The sequence below is a fragment of the Lagopus muta genome, chromosome 17 (assembly GCF_023343835.1).
Source record: "Lagopus muta isolate bLagMut1 chromosome 17, bLagMut1 primary, whole genome shotgun sequence".
In the NCBI taxonomy this organism is placed as follows: Eukaryota; Metazoa; Chordata; class Aves; order Galliformes; family Phasianidae; genus Lagopus; species Lagopus muta.
In genome coordinates, this window is record NC_064449.1 from 12,434,275 (window position 1) to 12,453,038 (window position 18,764).

An 18,764-nucleotide genomic window follows, 5' to 3' on the forward strand; every position below is an offset into this window, starting at 1 on the left:
GCTTAATGCTTTATCATTTGAAATCTGATGTGACAGAATGGAACACACAAACAATAAAAGCATCAAGTCAAGTCGATTTTAAGAGAATAATCTTCATTTCTATGGATGTAGGGCCTGCTCCTCCATCAAAAGCAGAAATCTATTTCAATAATAAGATGAACTGGGAAAGAAAGGGAGAAGGGGAAAGATGAAGGTAGCTGTTTTATGTTTGAAGCTCAGAAATTACTTTAAATGAATTTTAAATTAACAGATAAATGCCCATTACAAGTAGCAGCCGACAGCTTTCAAACAAAAATATCAACAACAACAAAAGAAACAAAATTAATCTTGGATTTCTGAATGCAGCCCCGATTTTAAATTCTAATTTCTACATGTTCTCATATCTACCAAATTTGCAAGTGGCAGTTAGTTTGGATCCTTCTCAAACCAACTGCTTAATAAGGGCCATCAATATAAATCAACATAAATATCTAAAATAAATTACACTGTACATACCGTTAGTGAAATACATGAACTACACAGAGGTAACCACAATCTTACTCTCTTACCAGTATTTCAGGGTAGAGAGACTGCTATTTGAGATAGGTTACTTGAATTCTATTTGTTTAGACAAAAATCTTTCAAAATTAAGGGAGGAATTAACTTGAGAAAACAGTTTCAGATTGTTAAATATACTTGCTGGCATTTAGCTAGCTCAGCATCCTGAATTTCAGGCAGTCCAAGGTTGATTCTAGCACTTAATGTTAGTGGATCAGGATATGGACATTGCCTGGGGGGTGATTTTTAAAACAGCCTTTCTTAAGGAGATTTCCCATTGACACTTCTGTGTGATTAATTCCATCTCCACTGGATTTAGTTGCTAAATGTCATTTTCTCAACCCCAGAGCTGCTGGAGTTTAATATGTTGTAAGACTTCATCATATTAAAGCAGGGAAGGTGAAGCTTATGCTAGTTATTTTACATGCTCAGATATACAAATGGCAGAGAGAGAGATGCTTTTTTCCCTTTCCTTTTTATCTTTCTCCTTATTCCCCCTTCAGATTTGTGTTAGGAAAAGCAAAAAGTTTTCCCCTATACCTAACTACTGTTTTCTCACTAGTGTCTTTTGAATAGCAATTCCAGCCAATGATGATTTCTTTTGTAAAAATCTGATTTTTGAGACTTGAAATCTTAGTGTGAGTAATACTTCTGTCCGTAATCCAGGAAGGATCACAGCTTGCAAGGCTACATCATACCCAGACCTCCATAGTCAGTGTCAAGTTGAACAACGACTGCACACTGTTAAGCCAGTCTATTAAATGTAGACTTGTTTGAGTGGAAACAGCAGGTTCACACTTCCCATCATCCTGTTTTGCAGGTGGTAAAGTGAAGGTGAAAGGAAGAGAAGGTGGAGATGGAACTGCCAAATCATGCCAAACAACTGCTACTGCAGCTGAACCAGCAACGAGCCAAAGGTTTCCTCTGTGATGTGATCATTGTGGTAGAAAATGCCCTATTTCGTGCCCATAAGAACATCCTGGCAGCCAGCAGCATGTATTTCAAATCCCTTGTCCTGCATGACAACCTGATTAACTTAGACACGGACATGGTGAACCCCACCGTGTTCCGTCAGATCTTGGACTTTATTTATACTGGTAAGCTCTTAACGACTGACCAGCCCGGTGAACAGAACTTCAGTGCTCTCCTCACCGCAGCAAGCTACCTCCAACTGCACGACCTGGCAGCTCTCTGCAGAAAGAAGCTAAAGCGGAGCAGCAAGTCCTTCTCTGGCAAGGCCAGTGGCCTTGGTGTTGGGAGATCTGCCAGGACTCAGAGACTTTCCGCTGCTTCTGTCATTCAAGCTCGCTATTCAGGGTCAAATGAGGGGTTGAAGGGCTCCCATACAAAGGAGCTGTCAAAGGGAAAGCTCTCTGATGATGAGGTCTTTATCAGCAGCTCCAATCAAGAGAACTGTCACTCCTTAAGCAGGGGAGCCAGTAAGAATTGTGGTGGGGGTGGTAGTGCAAATGGGAGCACTGGTGATCAGGAGCTCGGCCTCGATTTGTCCAAAAAGAGTCCATCACTCCCAGTTGCAGCCTCTCACGATGACACGCAGCACAGCGAAAGCCAGCATGGCTCTCCTCAATCTGCCTCAGCCCCTGCAGCCAACAGTGCCTCATCATTTGACGAGTCTGGAGTTGGAGCCCCTCACAGCATAGCGGACAGCAGTGACCCCATGGAGATGGATCTGAGTGAGGAGTGCCACCACTCGCTGACAGAGAGCAGCCAGCGCAAGGGCCTCCGGCATTCGTCCCGTAAGAAGGAGTGGATCAAGAAAGATAATGCCTTTGACCGAAAGGACGGAGGCAAAGACAGGGATGAAGGCGAAGGGCTGCCCAATGGGATCTTGCTGGGGCCCTTGTCCAAGTCTGTGGAGCGGAGCCTGGCTGGGGCTTATGGTGCAGACCTGCCCTACTCGTGTAAGGAGGAGGTAGAAAATGGCAAAGAGAACAGTGATGACAGTGGCCAGAGTGAGAGCGAGAGTGGTGGGCATACCAGTGCCAACTACGTCTACCGACAGGAGGGATTTGAGCCAGTGGCGTATGGTGACAACCTGTATGTCTGCATTCCCTGTGGCAAAGGCTTCCCCAGCTCTGAGCAGCTGAATGCCCATGTGGAGACACACACTGAGGAAGACCTTTACATCAAGGAGGAAGGCACATATGGCGGCAAGGATGAAGCCGAGGATTTGTCCAACCCCAACCAGTCCTATTCTGCAGAGTCCCGGCCCTTCAAGTGCTCTGTGTGTGAGAAGAGCTACAAGGATCCAGCGACACTGCGACAGCATGAGAAGACTCACTGGCTGACGCGGCCTTTCCCTTGCAACATCTGCGGCAAGATGTTCACACAGCGGGGCACCATGACACGGCACATGCGCAGCCACCTGGGGCTCAAGCCCTTTGCTTGCGAGGAATGCGGGATGCGCTTTACCCGGCAGTACCGACTGACAGAGCATATGCGTGTCCACTCAGGAGAAAAACCCTACGAATGTCAACTGTGTGGTGGGAAATTCACCCAGCAGCGCAATCTGATCAGCCACCTGCGAATGCATACCTCTCCCACATAAGCCAAAGACTCCAGAATGAGCTTCGAGCCCATCCGCAGTGATTTACCTTTCTGTAAGACTTGCTGCTTAAAAAAAAACAAAAACAAGCAAACAAACAAAAAAGGGGGCAACTCCCCATACTCTGTTCAGTCATGGGAGGCCTAAACAAATGTAGCTTTAACATTTTTTTAAAAGTTGTTTTCCCTTAAAAAAAAAAAAAAAAAAAAAAAAGGTCCACAGCCAAGCTGATGCATTTAGTCCAACTCTCCCTCAAAATCTTGGTGATCTAGCATGAAATGTCACTTCTTTCCATGTGCACTGACTTCATTGTCATTTTGGGAATCTGAAGCAAGAAGGGAACTTTCGTTCTCTGCTGGATCCAGCCTCCCTGCCTCTTTCCTATGCGATGCTGTGGCCCTAGTCATGTCCTCTCTTAAAATGAAACTCAGTAGGGTATTTCTTGCCATTCAAAAGAAAATAGCATACATATATGAAAAAACATTGCATTGCCCTCACAAACACTGAAACTGTCTGTGGACCATCTTGCAGGGTTGGCAGCCCTTTTGGATGCTGTGGTAAAGCCAAAGCAGTGATGGAACCCACCACCCACCCTGCTGGGCTGGCCATGGTGGAGACAGCCATCTACCTAGGCATGCAGTGCCAGGGTGCTTTGCTTAAAGAGCTGGTGATGCTTTCCTTACCATCCCTCACTCATTTGGTTTTAATCTTTATCCTTGGCACACGTAACCACATACCACCTTTTCCCACAAAACATGCAAACCTCTTCAGCCTTACCCATGACTGAACCAGGGACTGGATGCCCTGAGAATTTTTCAGTGAGCAGGGGGTCGTCTTTACTTTTCTAGTAGTTTCATATGAATATTCTTTGCTTAGAGGTACTTTTATTAAAGGAAAAACCATTGTAACGTTTATGTGAATGTTTGAACTGGAAGGTCTGAGGTTAATTCTATGGTGGGTGGGTAGGGAGGGGGTTTGATGTAGGCTGGACTTGCTACAAGTTCCTTAGGTACTTTTTTATTATTGTTTATTTTATTTTTTTTGTGTGTGTGTGTATGTTTTTAGCTTTCCTCCCTCACTAAAGAACAAGTCTGTGTGTACAGACTCGTTACCTTTGCTACCTCTTGAATTCATGAGAACAATAAGATGGTTAGTGAAAGATTAGGCATTTTTTTTCTCTTATTGTAAGTAATTAAATGTATAAAGGTAGAAGCTAAATTAAATTAAGGGATTTTTACCACCCTGTCCTTCCATCAAGTCAGCTAGAGAAATGTTAAAGCAAAGCTTGGCCAAAGACAAAGCAAAAAATATGCTGAGCCAGAAGCTGTGCTGGCTGCTCAGCCTGGCTCGTTCGCAGTCTCTTGGCTGTTTGTAGTCACTTTTAGATAAAAGAAGAAAACTTCTCTGAGTTTTCTGGGCCCTTTCCAGCTTTGTTTATTGAATCTGGATACTATGGGGAGAGGAAAATGCCCCCCTCATCTTCCACTCCCCCAGCACATCTGGGTCAGTCTGTAAACACCTGGCAGGACAGAGGGTGAGGGCATAGCAGTCTATAATTTACTAGAATCCAGAGTGCAATAAGGTGGAGGAGAGGAGGAAAAAGCAAACCAAAGTGTTTCATATCCTCCTTTTTACACAGTTTAACACACGCACACAAAAAGAAAGAAAAATGAAAAGAAACAAAATGTTCTTGCAACATCTGCATAAGACATCACAGCCAACAGCTGCTATTGGTTTAGGAGAAGAGACAGAGAACTCAGCCCACCAATTCTTGGCCCCCTTGACTTTGTTGGCGTGACCTTGTGGAAAGCTATGGCTTATTTCAAGCCTCCTGTGACTGTGGTGGTAAAAATTCACAGCCAGTAGAATCATCCCTTCTGAATTGAGAAGTTTACACTTGTATTTTTTCTCTCTCCTTTTTTTTTTTCCCCACTCAAACCAGTATAGTCTCTGAATAGGGTTTACCAAACCTCACATTTTATCTTTTTTTAAAAAATAAACTTTTTTTTTTAAGTTTTGACCAAAAAAGAAAGAAAGAAAGAAAAAGAAAAAAAAGTGAGCATGTTTGTCTAAAACTAAGAAATATAAGCTTCTTTTTTTTTTTTTCTTTTCTTTTTTTTTGTTAAGATGGACTAGTCCAAAAGAAGTTTTTGGGTCAGTTGAATGAACTGAGGAAACTGGAATCCAGGCTCCAAGCAATAGACTAACTGAGCTGCGCCTTGGCCTGGTGTCACATTACAGGGAACACGCTGCCCCTCTCCTGCCCACTCTGCTGTGCTGTTTGCTCGTGCTATTGTCTGCCTGCTCTGGCCCCACTGTGACTTGGGGCATGAGGGGAGCACGGACTTTCCATTTCTCATCATGCTGAAGCACGCTCTTTTCTTCTGGGGGGGCTAGGTGTGTTTTTAGTGTCTTTAGCACTTCCACATTTGAATTTATATTGAATTTTTCTTCCCTCAGTTCCCAGCCAACCCCCTCCCTAAGAACATCCCCAGAATCATCTTTGGGGAAAAGAGGGAAGGCCTTGCCATCTACCTTCTTCTCGAAGTAAGTCCCAGCGGGGCTTAAGGACAGCCATACAAAATTAGTTCCAAGGCACTTTCACACTGCCTTCACCTTCCCTCCAGCAGCCTGAAAGCTGAGCTCAATCTCATGCTGCCTCTGGCTGCTGCCACAGCAGAGCCTCCTTTTCTGCTGGCTGGCTCGGAACCCACCAAGTCCCGATTTTGACAATTATCTTTAGCTCTCCTAGTGAGAAACGTTGCTGGCAGTAAGCTCTGCCTCTGCAGTAGGTTTTGGGCACCATTTTCCCCCCTTTGCTCATAGCCCCACAGTTTGTTGTGGTGATGGGGTAAGTGGGAGGGGAGCTGTGCAGAGGCCATAGGATGCAGCTGGAGCTGGGGCTGCCGAGCCAAGGCATGGAGCACCCACAGCTCAGGGAAGCACGGTCAGATCCAAAGTGGGCAACCAACCTGCTCCCCCTCGTTTAATTCCATTTTTACAAGCATGCGTGTGAGTGATGTAGCTTCTCCTTCCCCTTCTAGGTACCTTCTTCATTTCTTTCTTAAGCTTTGAGAATCATTTTGAAATTTCAGGACCCAATGCTTTTTTTTTTTTTTTTTTCCCCAGAATGGCTTTTTTACTTTATCCCTCTCCCCCAGCACTTAAACAATACGACTAAAGTCTGTGTACAGCAAGAGTATTGTACAAAAGGAAATTTTGTTCTTTTTTCAAGTAGCTGCGTAAAGTTGTGTTCCGTAGATTGAGTATAAACATTTTCCAAATTGTGACAGTAATAATGAATAACTAATAATACTCAAAACTTCAGGGACTGTTTAAGGCCTGCTTGGGGCCTGAACACTCAACTGCATTTGTACGACATAGTATTGTATCAAACATTTTTCTGTATTTTAATGAGAAAGCAAAACACTAGTTTCATATTTAAGATTTTAAGAGTTTTAGGGTGGGGGGAGGGAGTTGCTTTTTTTTTTTTTTCAAGATACACAGAGAGCCTCAAGAGGAATAAAACATTAAAGAGAAAAAAAAAAAGAAAAAGGAAAAAAAAAGAAAGAAAAAAAAAAGAGGCCTGGCAGCTTAAGCATATGCTTTAGTCACTTAGTTCCAGAATGTTTTCGGAGTAACAGGAAAAAAAAAAAAAAAGATAAAATAGTGAAAGTTGTATAAAAAATAAGCTCATACCCAAATTCACAAAACTATTTTTTAAACCAAAGCACATTTGAATGAGTATGGAACCTCACTTGGCTCAGAAAAGTACTAATATATTTATCTCATTGTTTACATAAACTTTTACAGTTTCAGACCTCAACAGATCTAGGGGCCAGTCAAAATTAATCTTTGTTTTTTCCATTGGTTTCTCTTCTGAAGGCTATTGCAGATTCCCCAATTCGGGAGGGGGGAACTGCAAGCCAGCCTGCATTCCAACACTGCTCAGTGAGGGTGGGGAGGGAGAGCAGTCAGAACTATGTCACGTAGGTTTAGGACTTTTTGTCTCCAGCCCATGAGGGATGCTGCTGTGCAAGGCCCAGGCCCTCATACTGTGCAGGCTCAGCTGCTAAGGCCCACAGCCTGCAGCCATGGGGAACAGCCAACTTCTTCCTCAGAGGACCTTGAGTGGGAGGGTGGAGAAGCCCCAGGAGAGCGTACAGGGATGGGAGAAGTTTTGGGGATCAGAGAAGAGTGTTGTCAGAAACGAGGGAGCTGCTATACCCAGCTCATCTCCCTCGGGCTAGCAATCACTGAGCTAGGTTTAGCTGTTTTCCTGCCCTTACTGCAAGACCTCCAAAACCAAATTCCTGGCAAAAATAAATGAAAGCCCAGCTCTGTGCATTTGGGGAAGTTAGCAGGAGCCACAAAGATCACAGAAAACACCAAAGAGCTATTGACACGCAGCTTCTGTGAAGCTCTGTGGCTGCTGATGTGGAAGAATATGCACAACTCTGTGCCACGCTCTGCGTCAGCACGGGCTGCGCAGAGGCGGCATCTCCCTGTGAAATGCAGTGGTGGCCAGGGAAGCTTTACTGGTCTGGGGTGAGGGCACGAGCGCAGACACGTAGCTCCCTTCTTCTATCCAGAGCTGCCCTGGGGCCTGAGCTATGCTGTTCTGACTATCTGAGCCACCTTTTAATTAAACAGCCGGAGTGATTCACTCCATACCTTGCAGTCACGTGCAAAGACACCAACCAAAAACCATAAGGCTTTCTAGGTGAAACTTAAGATAGATTTGCATGTTAGAAGAGTCTAATGATGACCAATGAAGATGGTTTGCAAAAATATTGCTGAAGCCAAAAAAAAAGAAAGGATTGTTTTTTAGAAAACCTCTCCATCATTAGTCTTGACCCTTTGTAGCTTTTACCTTCTACACCAAAGCCACCTCAAACATTTGATGGGGGGGCTGATGGAAAATGAAATATTAATTTTGCCTGGTCTTAATATCTAACAAAGATGGTGCAAACACTATTTGACAGTGTTGTTTTTGTATCAAGATGTATGTGCAGTAATGAATGTATTTATTTCTCAGATTCTGTATGCACAGTTTTGCAATGTAATTCAGAAAGTTGCAAACACAAAGATGTGTCTGCAGGGTCTACTCTACAGGATTTCAAAAAAATGAAAAAAAATATATTTAAAAAAAAAAAAAAAAAAAAAAAAAAAGAATCTCAGAGACTCTCAGCATAGCCATAAACCATAACCTGTGAAGACAATACAAAGACTGGACTTTTGTAGCTTTGCATAGAAGAGGAATTTATGTTTTGCTGTATTTAAATGTTTCCAGTTACAGTGTCACTCTTTCTAAGATTCCTATTTTGTTTTTGTTTTTATTTTCCTCTCTGTTGTGTGTGTAGAAAGCATTGTTTTCAAGCAGTGCAGGTTCAGTCTGGGTTAGCAGTATTTTACCTTGTCGCTTCAGTTCTGAAAAGCGGGAGTAAGGGTCTTGACCAGAGGAAACATCCAGTGCACTCAGTGCAACCAAGTGAATTTTGAGGTGAATGTTGGCAAAATTTGGAGAACATAGAAGTCATCAGAGGAACAGTTCGTGCTTCCAGTTGCAGCTTGTGACTGAGATGAGTCTAACATCCTGCCTGAAGATCAGAATATAGCTCCTTTTTAAAACTCCCTCTCATCCTCCACTTACTGTTTACCATGGAAGCAATAAGGCTCTCAAAAATACGGAGTCAATGCCTAAGATAGCTAGAGGAAGCTTTGTGCCAAACTCAACAGCATCTGTGCCATCTTGTGATGGGCCTCAGATTCCCAATTGTGTACGGTGACTAGAGTCCCTAGCAAAAGCTGTATTTCAGAAGCCTCTCATTCCAGTACTGGTAGAATTAGCAGTTATGGACCTGCAACAGTCTTAAAAATTAGAATAAAGAAAGGGGATATTTGTTGATTTCTGCGATCCTGGAGGATTTAAGTGGACTTTAGCATTTTTTCTTATTTTTATTTGAATTTAATGATTTACTCACCATGAACAAAGTTTCTTCAAATACTGCAAACTTTTTTCATAAGCTTACTCTTGTGTTCAAGAACTGGCCATAATCTTGAAAACAAATTCTGGAAGTACCTTTCCTGAGTTTTTTTTTTTAAACTGTTTTAAGTCCCATCGTACCTTATTGCCCTGATTTTAGTGCAGGAGATGAACAGGCAAGCTTATCTTTCCTCCTGTTGTAATCATCCTCTTCTTTTCCCCTTTCTCCAGTTTTCCTGTGCATTGTGAAGCCTACTGTTGAACACACAGGGATCAGCAGATCGGTGTTTATTGAATGGAACAGACCCTGCAGGATGCCATGTGGAGGGAGGGTTTAAAACAATATTTCGTGCAACAAAATTTGCTAGCACTTAGGGGCCATGCTTTGTAGTGCTTGCTTTTCCTGAAGGGTGGGATGTTTTTTAGACTTCTCCTTCACAAGTTATCAATTGAAGCACCTAGGACAGCTGTTCCAACTTTCACGAGCCTGAGGATAACTTTCCTAATGAGGACAGGACCTTAATGAGGCTGGCTAGATATTTTCTCCTGTTTTATTTTAGTATTTTAAATGCAATTAAAAGAGGGATGTACCATCTCTCTCACTTTTTTTTTTTTTTTAAATTTTAATTTTAAGCCTTAACTATCAGTCAGTCTAGGTGCCCTGGATGTTTCCTGGAGAAGGGGAGAAGAAAGGAGGATAAGGGAAAGGCCGACACTCCTGCTGCAGTGTTCTGTTCATTTCCTTCAAGAGCTTGAATTCAGGTCAGAGCCACGTGTAGTTGTGGCTTCAACTCAAGTGTCATATAAAAAGATACAGAAAGTATAATATGATCTCAGCATTCAGAAATTTGCAGTCTTAATGTACAGTGATGAGAAACTGTTATTTTATGATCTTTTCATTAAAAGCTTGATTGAAAAATTACATTTTTTTGCTTTATCTGATTGTATCTATGTTTTCTCCTCCCTCATTTATTCTTGCTCAGGGATTTGAATGAGCTATATCACAAAGCACAACCCTTCCCACAAACAGACTAAGTCTAAATAGCCACACACAGCTTTTCATTTCAGGCACCTACTGCTCACAAGCCAAAATCTGTGCTCGTTAGAATGTAAGAAAGGATGAACAACCAGACAGGCTGGCATACAGTAAACGCGCAGGCAAAGGTGAAATACCTCCATTATCTCACTATCCTTTCTTATGATCCTCAGTAAGTTGAGGCTGTTTTTGAATAGCTTCTCCTGCTTTATTCTTCTCAATCAAAGTTTAAAACCAATGTTTGTCAGGGACAGTAGATGGTAGATGCACCTACAGATCTGCAGATCCCTTCAGCCTATTTTGGGCTGTAAGTCTAACTCATCAGCACATCTTTGAGGATCAGAGAAGCATCTGAAGCAGAAAAGTTTCCCAAAAGAAACTATAGTTCTTTGTTTACATGTGGTATGGTAAAAAAAAAAGGGAAGTGCTTCCAGGGAAGATGATTGTAAGTAATGACAAAAGCACTCACTGCAGATTTCAACCTCTCAAATATTAATCACAGAATGGCCAGGGTTGGAAGGGATCTCAAGAATCATGAAGCTTCAACTCCCTTGCCACACGCAGGGCCACCAACCTCCCCATTTAATAGTACATCAGGCTGCCCAGGGCCCCATCCAACCTGGCCCTGAACACCTCCAGGGACGGGGCATCCACAACCTCTCTGGGCAGCAGTTCCAGCTCTCTGTAAAGAACTTCCCCCTGACATCCACCCTAAATCTTCCCTCCCTCAACTTCAAACCATTTCCCCTTGTCCTGCTGTTATCTACCCTTTCAAAGAATTGATTAAGAAACAAACATTTTTCTTTGGACAGGTTAAGTGTGAGCCTAGCAAAATTTATTAACATTTCTTTGGTCTGGATTCTTAACAGCATCTACCAGGCTATCTTTCTGGATCTCAAGATCTTTCAATATAGTACATATTTAATGAAGACAACTAAGTATCTGCACCATAATGCAAGAACCAAGATCCTGCTGTTGGATTCATGTATTTTGTTCTTTTTTTTTTTTTTTTCTTTTTTTTCTTTTTTTTTAAACACAATGCTGACTATATTTTAAAGTGACTGACTGAGGGAATTTCAAGTTTGGTCAGTTTTCTGACAGGCTGCAAAGTCAGCAGCACTGGTAAGAAAATCATTTTTATTTGTCCTTGGAGATGTGTTTTACCCAGCAAGGTTAAAGAGAAGGACTAAAGTGAACAAAAAAACAGATGAAGAGCTACAGAAAGCCAGCGGCTGTTCTTCAACAGCTCAGATGTGGTAACCAGCCTGTACTCTTCTCCCAGCAACCAATGACCATTTTTTCTCTCTCTTTTTTTTTTTCCTGCTTAATTTCTTCTGGAAGTTTTTGCTTCCTGGCCCCCATTTCTCTGTGGCATGAGTGGTTTCCAGCATATTTAATAGATTGCATGTTCTATTTTGCTTTCGTTGCTGTGGTCAGCTCCTTTTCATCTCATAGTATGAGTTGTCTCATGTGACAACAATCCAAAACTCTGTGGTGGAACACTGACATATATACAAATGATGTGCCCAGAGCAGGATGTAAAGGATAGCAGATATGCTTGGAATGCCTGGGAATTTATAGTCTCTTTCCTCTGCTTTCATTGCCACCATTTATTGGTAGGACTTACTTATTTTCTTACAAACACACACTTGCTTTCTCTCACTGCCTTTCTCCCTCTTGAAGAGCAAACAGTCATCAGGTAAAACTTTGAATGATAGGCTTGTTTTTGCTTTTTTCAAAGGGAAATTAATTTCATCAAAATTCAAATGGGAAATTGAATTTTGGAAACAAAACTTACAATTTTTTGTTAAATTAAATTTTGTTTCACCAATATTGAAATCCAGTTCTGACCCTGCTGAGTATGTACAAGTGAAGAATATTTGTTTCATAAGAACTGTGATGACTGACTTCATATTAAGAAGTTAAAACAGAAGAATGTTTTTTAAAAATAAAGAACAATTTCAGGTCAGCATAAGCCAAAAGACTAACACCTCACTTTGCAAATTATTTCTAAAATATGCCTTCATCCTGTCTTGTAGTGAAAATAAACTTTGAAGAACTAGGGCTTTATCTGCAAGCAATGCCAAAGTCTCAACAGCTCTAAGAGTGCTGAAGCTATTACGAACTATTAGTTTTGTGAATCTGCCTGGGCTTTGTATTTCTGGATCTGTTACAAAGTTGCCCAGGTTTAAACAAATTGATTTTACCTGTAATAGCTAAAATTAATCATTTGTCCTTGCAAAAGTCATTGTTCTTTGTCTACAAAGTACTTTTTAAAAGTGTTACAGGAACAAAAATCTAAACATGTCATTTTTCTGATTCTCTTCTGAGAGAGGAATTGTTCTCAAAATATCTTAGATACACTCTCAGACCCTTTTCATACAGGGGCATGAGAGAAGGATCTAAGCAAAGGCAAGACTCTTGCCAGTGAGGGCCACCTCCAGCAGACTTCTATACGCTGCACGCTAAGAATCCAAGTGAAGGGATTCCCACTGGAGAGATTGGCTGCTGTCAGCAGAGCTGATAGGTCCCCCACTCCTTCCATGTGGTGTCTTCAATCCCTTACTCAGGACTACGATCCTTTATGGCAGGAAGAAAAATGCCTGAAACTCATAAAATGCAGTGGTTGCATTCATTTGGAAACTGCAAACTCAGTGCTGTTTTCATCCATGTCTGCATGTTGTCAGCAGGTAACAGTGTGATTCTGGTCATGGTACTACTTCCTGGTGTTGGTTTCCTTAAGACTGCGTAACATCTGAGGCTGCCACCCATCCTACCTAACACCTTGAAGTTCCTTGATTCAAAAACTTGGCACAGAGGGCCAGAAATATTCCAAAGTTTGCTATCTGGGATAAAGCTGCTTCCCTTTGCACTACTCTGGGCACTGCTCTTGCCTCAGTTCTGCAGTTTCTTCCCTTCTGCAGGTCACCATATCCTATTTTCATCCTTTCCCTTCACTGGCCCTTGTAGCAGTGATGTTTTTGTTGTTGGTGGCTTTTTTCCTCCAAATCTGTGCTTACTGTTGAGCACAATTGAAAAGTGCTGTAGAGCAAGATCTGAATCCCCATGTTTCAGCTCTGTACGCTGAGCCAGTTCTAAAAAAAACACGATCTCCCTACAATTACAAAATCACAGAATTGCAGGGATTTGGAAGGGACTTCAAGAGATCATCGAGTCCAACATCCCTGCTAAAGCAGGTTCCCCACAATAGGTCACACAGACATGTATCTCCGTAGAAGTGGACTCCATAACCTGAACCAGTGCTCTGCCGATTATGGTGAATCCATGGCTGCAGTACTAGACGGTGAAAAATATTCATCATACTGTCTTTTCCTATCCCAGGTGCTAAGAAGAAAGGCCAGTGTAGCTGGTAGGTATCAGCCCAGGACATGATTAATGGTTCTGCCAGCTTTTTGCCTTCTCACCATTTTACCTCTTCCCTTAGTTTTTTCCTTAGTTACAGAGAGGAGCACTGGGAAAAGAGAGATGTCGCAGGCCTCTCTCGGTAGGTAGTAGCAAGATCTTTGATAATCTGGCTAAAGGGCCTAAATCTCCCTCTCTGTTCTTGTCCATCCTCTCCTTCTTGTACACAATTAGGTTTAAACAATTAAAAATAAATAAATCAGTAGAGTCCCACCCCCCTTTCTCCTAGCTTCAGACCCAGATATCACATTAAAGCTATAGGCTCATTTACTTTTGGTTTGAGATCTTGAATTTAATACAAATCAAGAACTCTTTCAGGAGCCTGACTCAAAGCAACAAGCAGTTAAGGCTAGTGAACACATGGTATTGCCTTGACTTGACTTCAGAGGATGGTGATGGCAAAGCAGTTGCTAGCTTAGTGTTTGCTGAACTTCCCTGCACAACATGTGTGCACTGTCTTGTTTGGTATGCACTCACACCCCAGTATGGGTATGGAGGATTCATATGCAGGAACCTGGCTGGACTATCCAACCACATCCCTCACTGCAGCTACACAGTGAGCACTTTATGAGCACTAGGCAGAAATTGAGCTCCTACATGGGCAGCGTTGTCTTGCTGTAGCCCTACAATCTGTGTCCTTTTACTGTAACCATCCTGGCCACTCAACCACCATCTGGGCCCAGCTGGACAAGCTTGACTGCAGCAGAGTGGAGAGGACAGCATTATCAGATGGCACTTGTCTCCTCCCAGTCGACCCTGAAACACTTGGGACTAAGCTCTGGGTTTCCAGCCTCCCAGTCATGAGAGGCACTTGCTATTCCATTGCCTGGCACAAGTCTCCTGCTAACTCCAGCCGGTCCCTGTGCCACAACATCAGCCAAAGGCCAGCCACAGAAGATTACACAACCAGGCCTTGATCTGTATTTTCCACTGCTCAGCCAGAAAACCCCTCCTTTTTTCCAGCACAGACATTTTCCATCTCTGCTCAGCAAGCATGCCCTGTTTGTGATTCCTGGGCCTTGCTTCATGAAGCAATCACGGGCAGGCTGTCTGGATGGAACAGGTCACAAAGTGGCTATGGGATGACTATTCTGAAAGCCAGCACAGAACAAAGGGGAGCTTTGCCAAGGCTCAGGTGAGCACACAGACAGGCTACTGCCACAAGCATGAACGCAGGGTTTACTTCCTCTGCGTCATGGTAATTGAACTCCCTCCTCCCTTTTCCTCTTCCGCCTGCCTGCCACAGTTTTCTCCTATCTAGACCCACATTTCATTAATAGTGAGTGGGTATATGGGTGATGGTATCACTTTTTTTGCTACATTACTCATTCACAACTCCTAGACCAAGGTGGCTTTATTTTCTCATAACACCAGCCCTGCCTGACTAGGTTTGGCCCCATTAGCATCTTGGTTGATGATAACATGACATGTGGCTGCAGCTTGGTAATTTGAAGCCCTGCCATTACAGACACTTAGCCAACAGTGTAGGCAGAGGATGGTGGGGGTGACAGACAATGGGAGGAGGCCCAGGATGAAGCACAGATCCAGATGCGCTCCACTTAGGAACACCAGCAGCCAGAAACATCTTGGTATTGCTCACCTTGGCTGTCTCCCCAAAACACTGGAAAACAGCCAGCTCATATTAACCTGGAAATTAGCTAGCTTCCTGAAGAATTACAGAATCACAGAATGGCCAGGGATGAAAGGTACCTCAAGAATCATGAATATCCAACTGCTGCCACATGCAGGGCCACCAACCTCCCTATTTAATACCAGACCAGGCTGCCCAGGGCCCCATCCAACCTGTCCTTGAACACCCCAGGGATGGGGCATCCATAACCTCTCTCTGAACAGCTGTTCCAGCATCAAGGGAAGGATTAAAGGAAAAGCATTAAAGTTAACACCAGCTATATTAACTAAAAATGTGTGTACAAAAAGGTCAGAGTTATAACTGTTATGGGAATCATACTGTAAAATTATACTTTGACTTTACATGTGAAGTGTAGTCCTTCACTGTAAAGGCCTGTAAAGTATCAGGTCTTGCACGTCTTTAGGCTCGAATGGGTTGAAGGCGAAGTTACGAAGTACAGCCTTGGAGTTCACAAAGATTTGCTGTGGAAGAGGATTTGAGGTCAACAAGAGTAGGACAAATAGTGCAGACGGCTGATCACTTTCTTTCTGGAAGGAGTTAACAACCACTTCTAAGACAAAACAGCTGGGCACTCTCTCCAAACTGCCAGACTGCAAATAGGCAGAGGCAACATATAGAAAAGGAGAAGGGAAGCAGCATTCTATCTCCTTTTCTTCATAAAATTTACACTTGATCTGTTCTGGCCATTCTAACTAGTTTGCCTGTCTACACAAGGGCTATGAAAGGAAGGATTCAAAAATCAGTTAATTGAATCAGTGCTGTCATCACACAAGCCACAGACTGCAGCAGCAGTAGTTGACACATGGGAAGCAACTAGGGAATTTTCTGCTAGAGCTATTTCTTTGCTTTTGTGGGAGTCTTTGTTTCAGTAGTGGGGCCTGGGTGGGAACTAGGGGAAGGGAAGAAAAAGCAGCAGACTCAGATGCCTCTAGCAGTAAGTTCCAGTCCTGCCCAACAGACAGAAAGATGCAGCCTGCTTTTCCAGTCTTGGATCTCTTCTGAGCAGAGTGTGCCATTCACACCAGATTGTGCAACAGCAGGTTAGGATGTGTACGAAGAAAGGAGAAATGTCAGTTCATGGTGCAAACTCTGACCTGGCTGGCTTCAAGGCACGGATCACACTGGTGAGAGATATATATATGTGCTAGAATTTGTCACACACTCCTTGTGCACTCACTCCTTCCTGACAAGGTCTGTCAAGCTCCTCCTGTGCTTTGTGTGCATACGCACAACAGTTTATGAGTGCTCTTGTCCTGTTTCATTCCTTTGGAAGCAGCAAAGGTGAGAGGGAACTCCACTGTTTTAGAGATCATTTCGCTTGTTCTCCTAAACTCCTTTAAAGGTATTTTCCAAACCTCCTGACTACTGTGAACACTTTCTAGAGAGGCGTTTTAATTTCTCTTTATTGAGTTCAAGTGCCTACCTACCCCCTATTATGCTTTTGCACTGCACAGTACTGTTCTGCAAAATACTTTACTACAGAAGACTTCTGACCAAAAGCCCTGATCAGTACCTGATCTGAAGTACAACTGCAATAAAAGTAAAACAACAGCTTTCAGAAGGATCACTCGTTCTGTCAGAATCAGCCCAACAGTGGCTCACATATGGTGGTCTGTGGGGCACATCCTCTCAGTAGCGTGGCCCTTTTACACCCTAAGAACCAGTGGGGCAACATTCTTGAGCAACAAAAGGAGGCATGACACAGTGGCACATAAAGCAAACTTGTTAAACTTCTTCCCCCAACTGCTTTCCGCTGGGATCTGGTTTTACCTTACCTCCAATGCCAGTACCTTGTTTTTACCATCCACATCTCCTCAATTCATTGTTACAATTCCACTTTGTTTTGTATTAGGCAAGTTAAAGAAGCTTTGTTCCAATGTCAAAGGCCTTTTTTTTTTTTTTTTCTTTTCTTTTCCATATTTTCACAGTTGACTTTTCAGTTTTTTTGGTTTAAACAAGAGATGACAGACAAGAGGTTGCTTGTGCTCTGAAAACATGCACCTGGAAATTCTAGTGCTCAAAAGAAGCTGTTGAAGATCAGACCATAAATGTTGTTGCTGTATTTGGAGAGCCAGAAGATGAACTGGATTCCATTCTCAGTGATTTCAGTCTTCCCTGAAAAGGAAAATACAGACAATGTCAGTACTGAAATACAAGAGCAGACTACAAAGCCAGGCTACTTCTTGCTCTTTAACAAGATCTTTAACAAGTCCCTTCCACCACTCCTCAGTAGAGTTGATCCTACTGAGACATTCAGAAAGACAGTGTTTTGACAGCCTGATCTCAAGTTATGCAGTACACCAGCACAGATAAGAGATCTCTTAATACTGTAATGTTACCTGGCTAGGTAGTAGCAAAAGGCAAAACTTCTCCAAGCCTTCTTAACCAATAGACCTAGTCCTATATGTTCCTTTATTGGCTTTTTCCACCAGCCTCATTTAAGGATTGAGAAAGGACAGAACTAAAGTGCATTTCTTGTTTAAAAAGCAAAGCCTGGCAGTATCTGCCGTTGGAGAGCATTAAGTTCTTCAGACAGCACTTGGGTATTTAAGCAAAAGATCTGCAAACACATGAACGCATGTACAAGTAAGTGATGAAGCCTGTGACAAAAGCCAAAAAAGTTCAAGCTGTGCTGCCCTATGAAGGAGGCCTGTTTGGGAACAGACAGGCAACATTCCATCTAAATTAGGACTGCCCTTATGCTGATAAGGGACTAAACATTTATGAAACATGGGTTGGTTAAAAAAATTTCAGGAAGGGTCTTTTATATCTATACACCTTTGGTCATTCATTCAGTTTTTTGTGCCTTGATGCCTGCTACAGCCAAAGCATTCCAAAAGGTAGCTGAGGGGATAGCTGTTCTATAAGTATGCATAGCAGTAAGGAGAGTTAGCAAACTTGTATCAGGCTGCTCTAGGCTTTATCCAATCAAGTTTAGAAAATCTCTTAAGTATGAAGCTTTTATACACAATGACACTACTACAAGGGGAGCCAACAACGTAATTACGTGTAGGCACACTGACTGGAGAGGCCCAGTGGTCCTGAGATGAAGACAGACAACTGGTTACTGGCTGGGCCTTATGTTCATTTCCCAAGGTCTGTGCAAACCATGCTGCCAAGCATATGTGGTGTGCACATTAGATAATACTTTGGAAAAGTTTTCCCTCTAGAGGCTCATTCTGCGCTCATGGTTTCTGCTCCTATGCATCCAGCCAGCTTTCCTTCTTCAGCTCCGGAATTGTAACTGGAATTGTGCAAAAGTCAGCCCACATTAAGAGGCTTCAAGGGATCATCCTTTTGTTCAGGAGTGGCTCTATGTGATGCTAAAAGCAGAAGCAAGGAATGGATCCTGAGCATCAGGTGTGACTCACAGCAGTGAGTGAGAGAGGTCTGAGAAGCTCCACAGTGCTGAAAGTAACATTCACCTCTTCTCTAAGAAAGCTGAATCTCAGCTTATTTATTTACTTTTACAATTTAAGATACAGGGAAATCCACACTCAGAAAGTAACAGTAGGAAGAATTCAGCTACTGCCACCATATCTGCATCCCCTGTGCTTTTAAGAAT

General features: G+C 42.8%; 1 protein-coding gene and 1 long non-coding RNA gene across 12 annotated transcripts in view; one reads left to right on the top strand and one right to left on the bottom strand.

Annotated features, from left to right (window-relative positions):
• Positions 1-8,279, top strand: part of HIC2 (HIC ZBTB transcriptional repressor 2) — a 74,784-nt gene extending 66,505 nt beyond the window's left edge. For all 10 annotated transcript variants that reach the window (XM_048964647.1, XM_048964648.1, XM_048964640.1 and 7 more), the window contains one exon: positions 1,358-8,279. In XM_048964647.1, coding sequence (XP_048820604.1) covers positions 1,394-3,106 — 1,713 coding nt within the window. In that variant the 5' untranslated portion in view covers positions 1,358-1,393 and the 3' untranslated portion in view covers positions 3,107-8,279. The remainder of the gene's footprint in view (positions 1-1,357) is intronic.
• A 7,958-nt stretch (positions 8,280-16,237) lies between these two features.
• The window catches only part of LOC125701975 (uncharacterized), a 57,202-nt gene continuing 54,675 nt past the window's right edge, over positions 16,238-18,764 (bottom strand). For both annotated transcript variants that reach the window (XR_007380409.1, XR_007380410.1), the window contains exon 6: positions 16,238-17,314. This is a non-coding gene — a long non-coding RNA (uncharacterized LOC125701975). The remainder of the gene's footprint in view (positions 17,315-18,764) is intronic.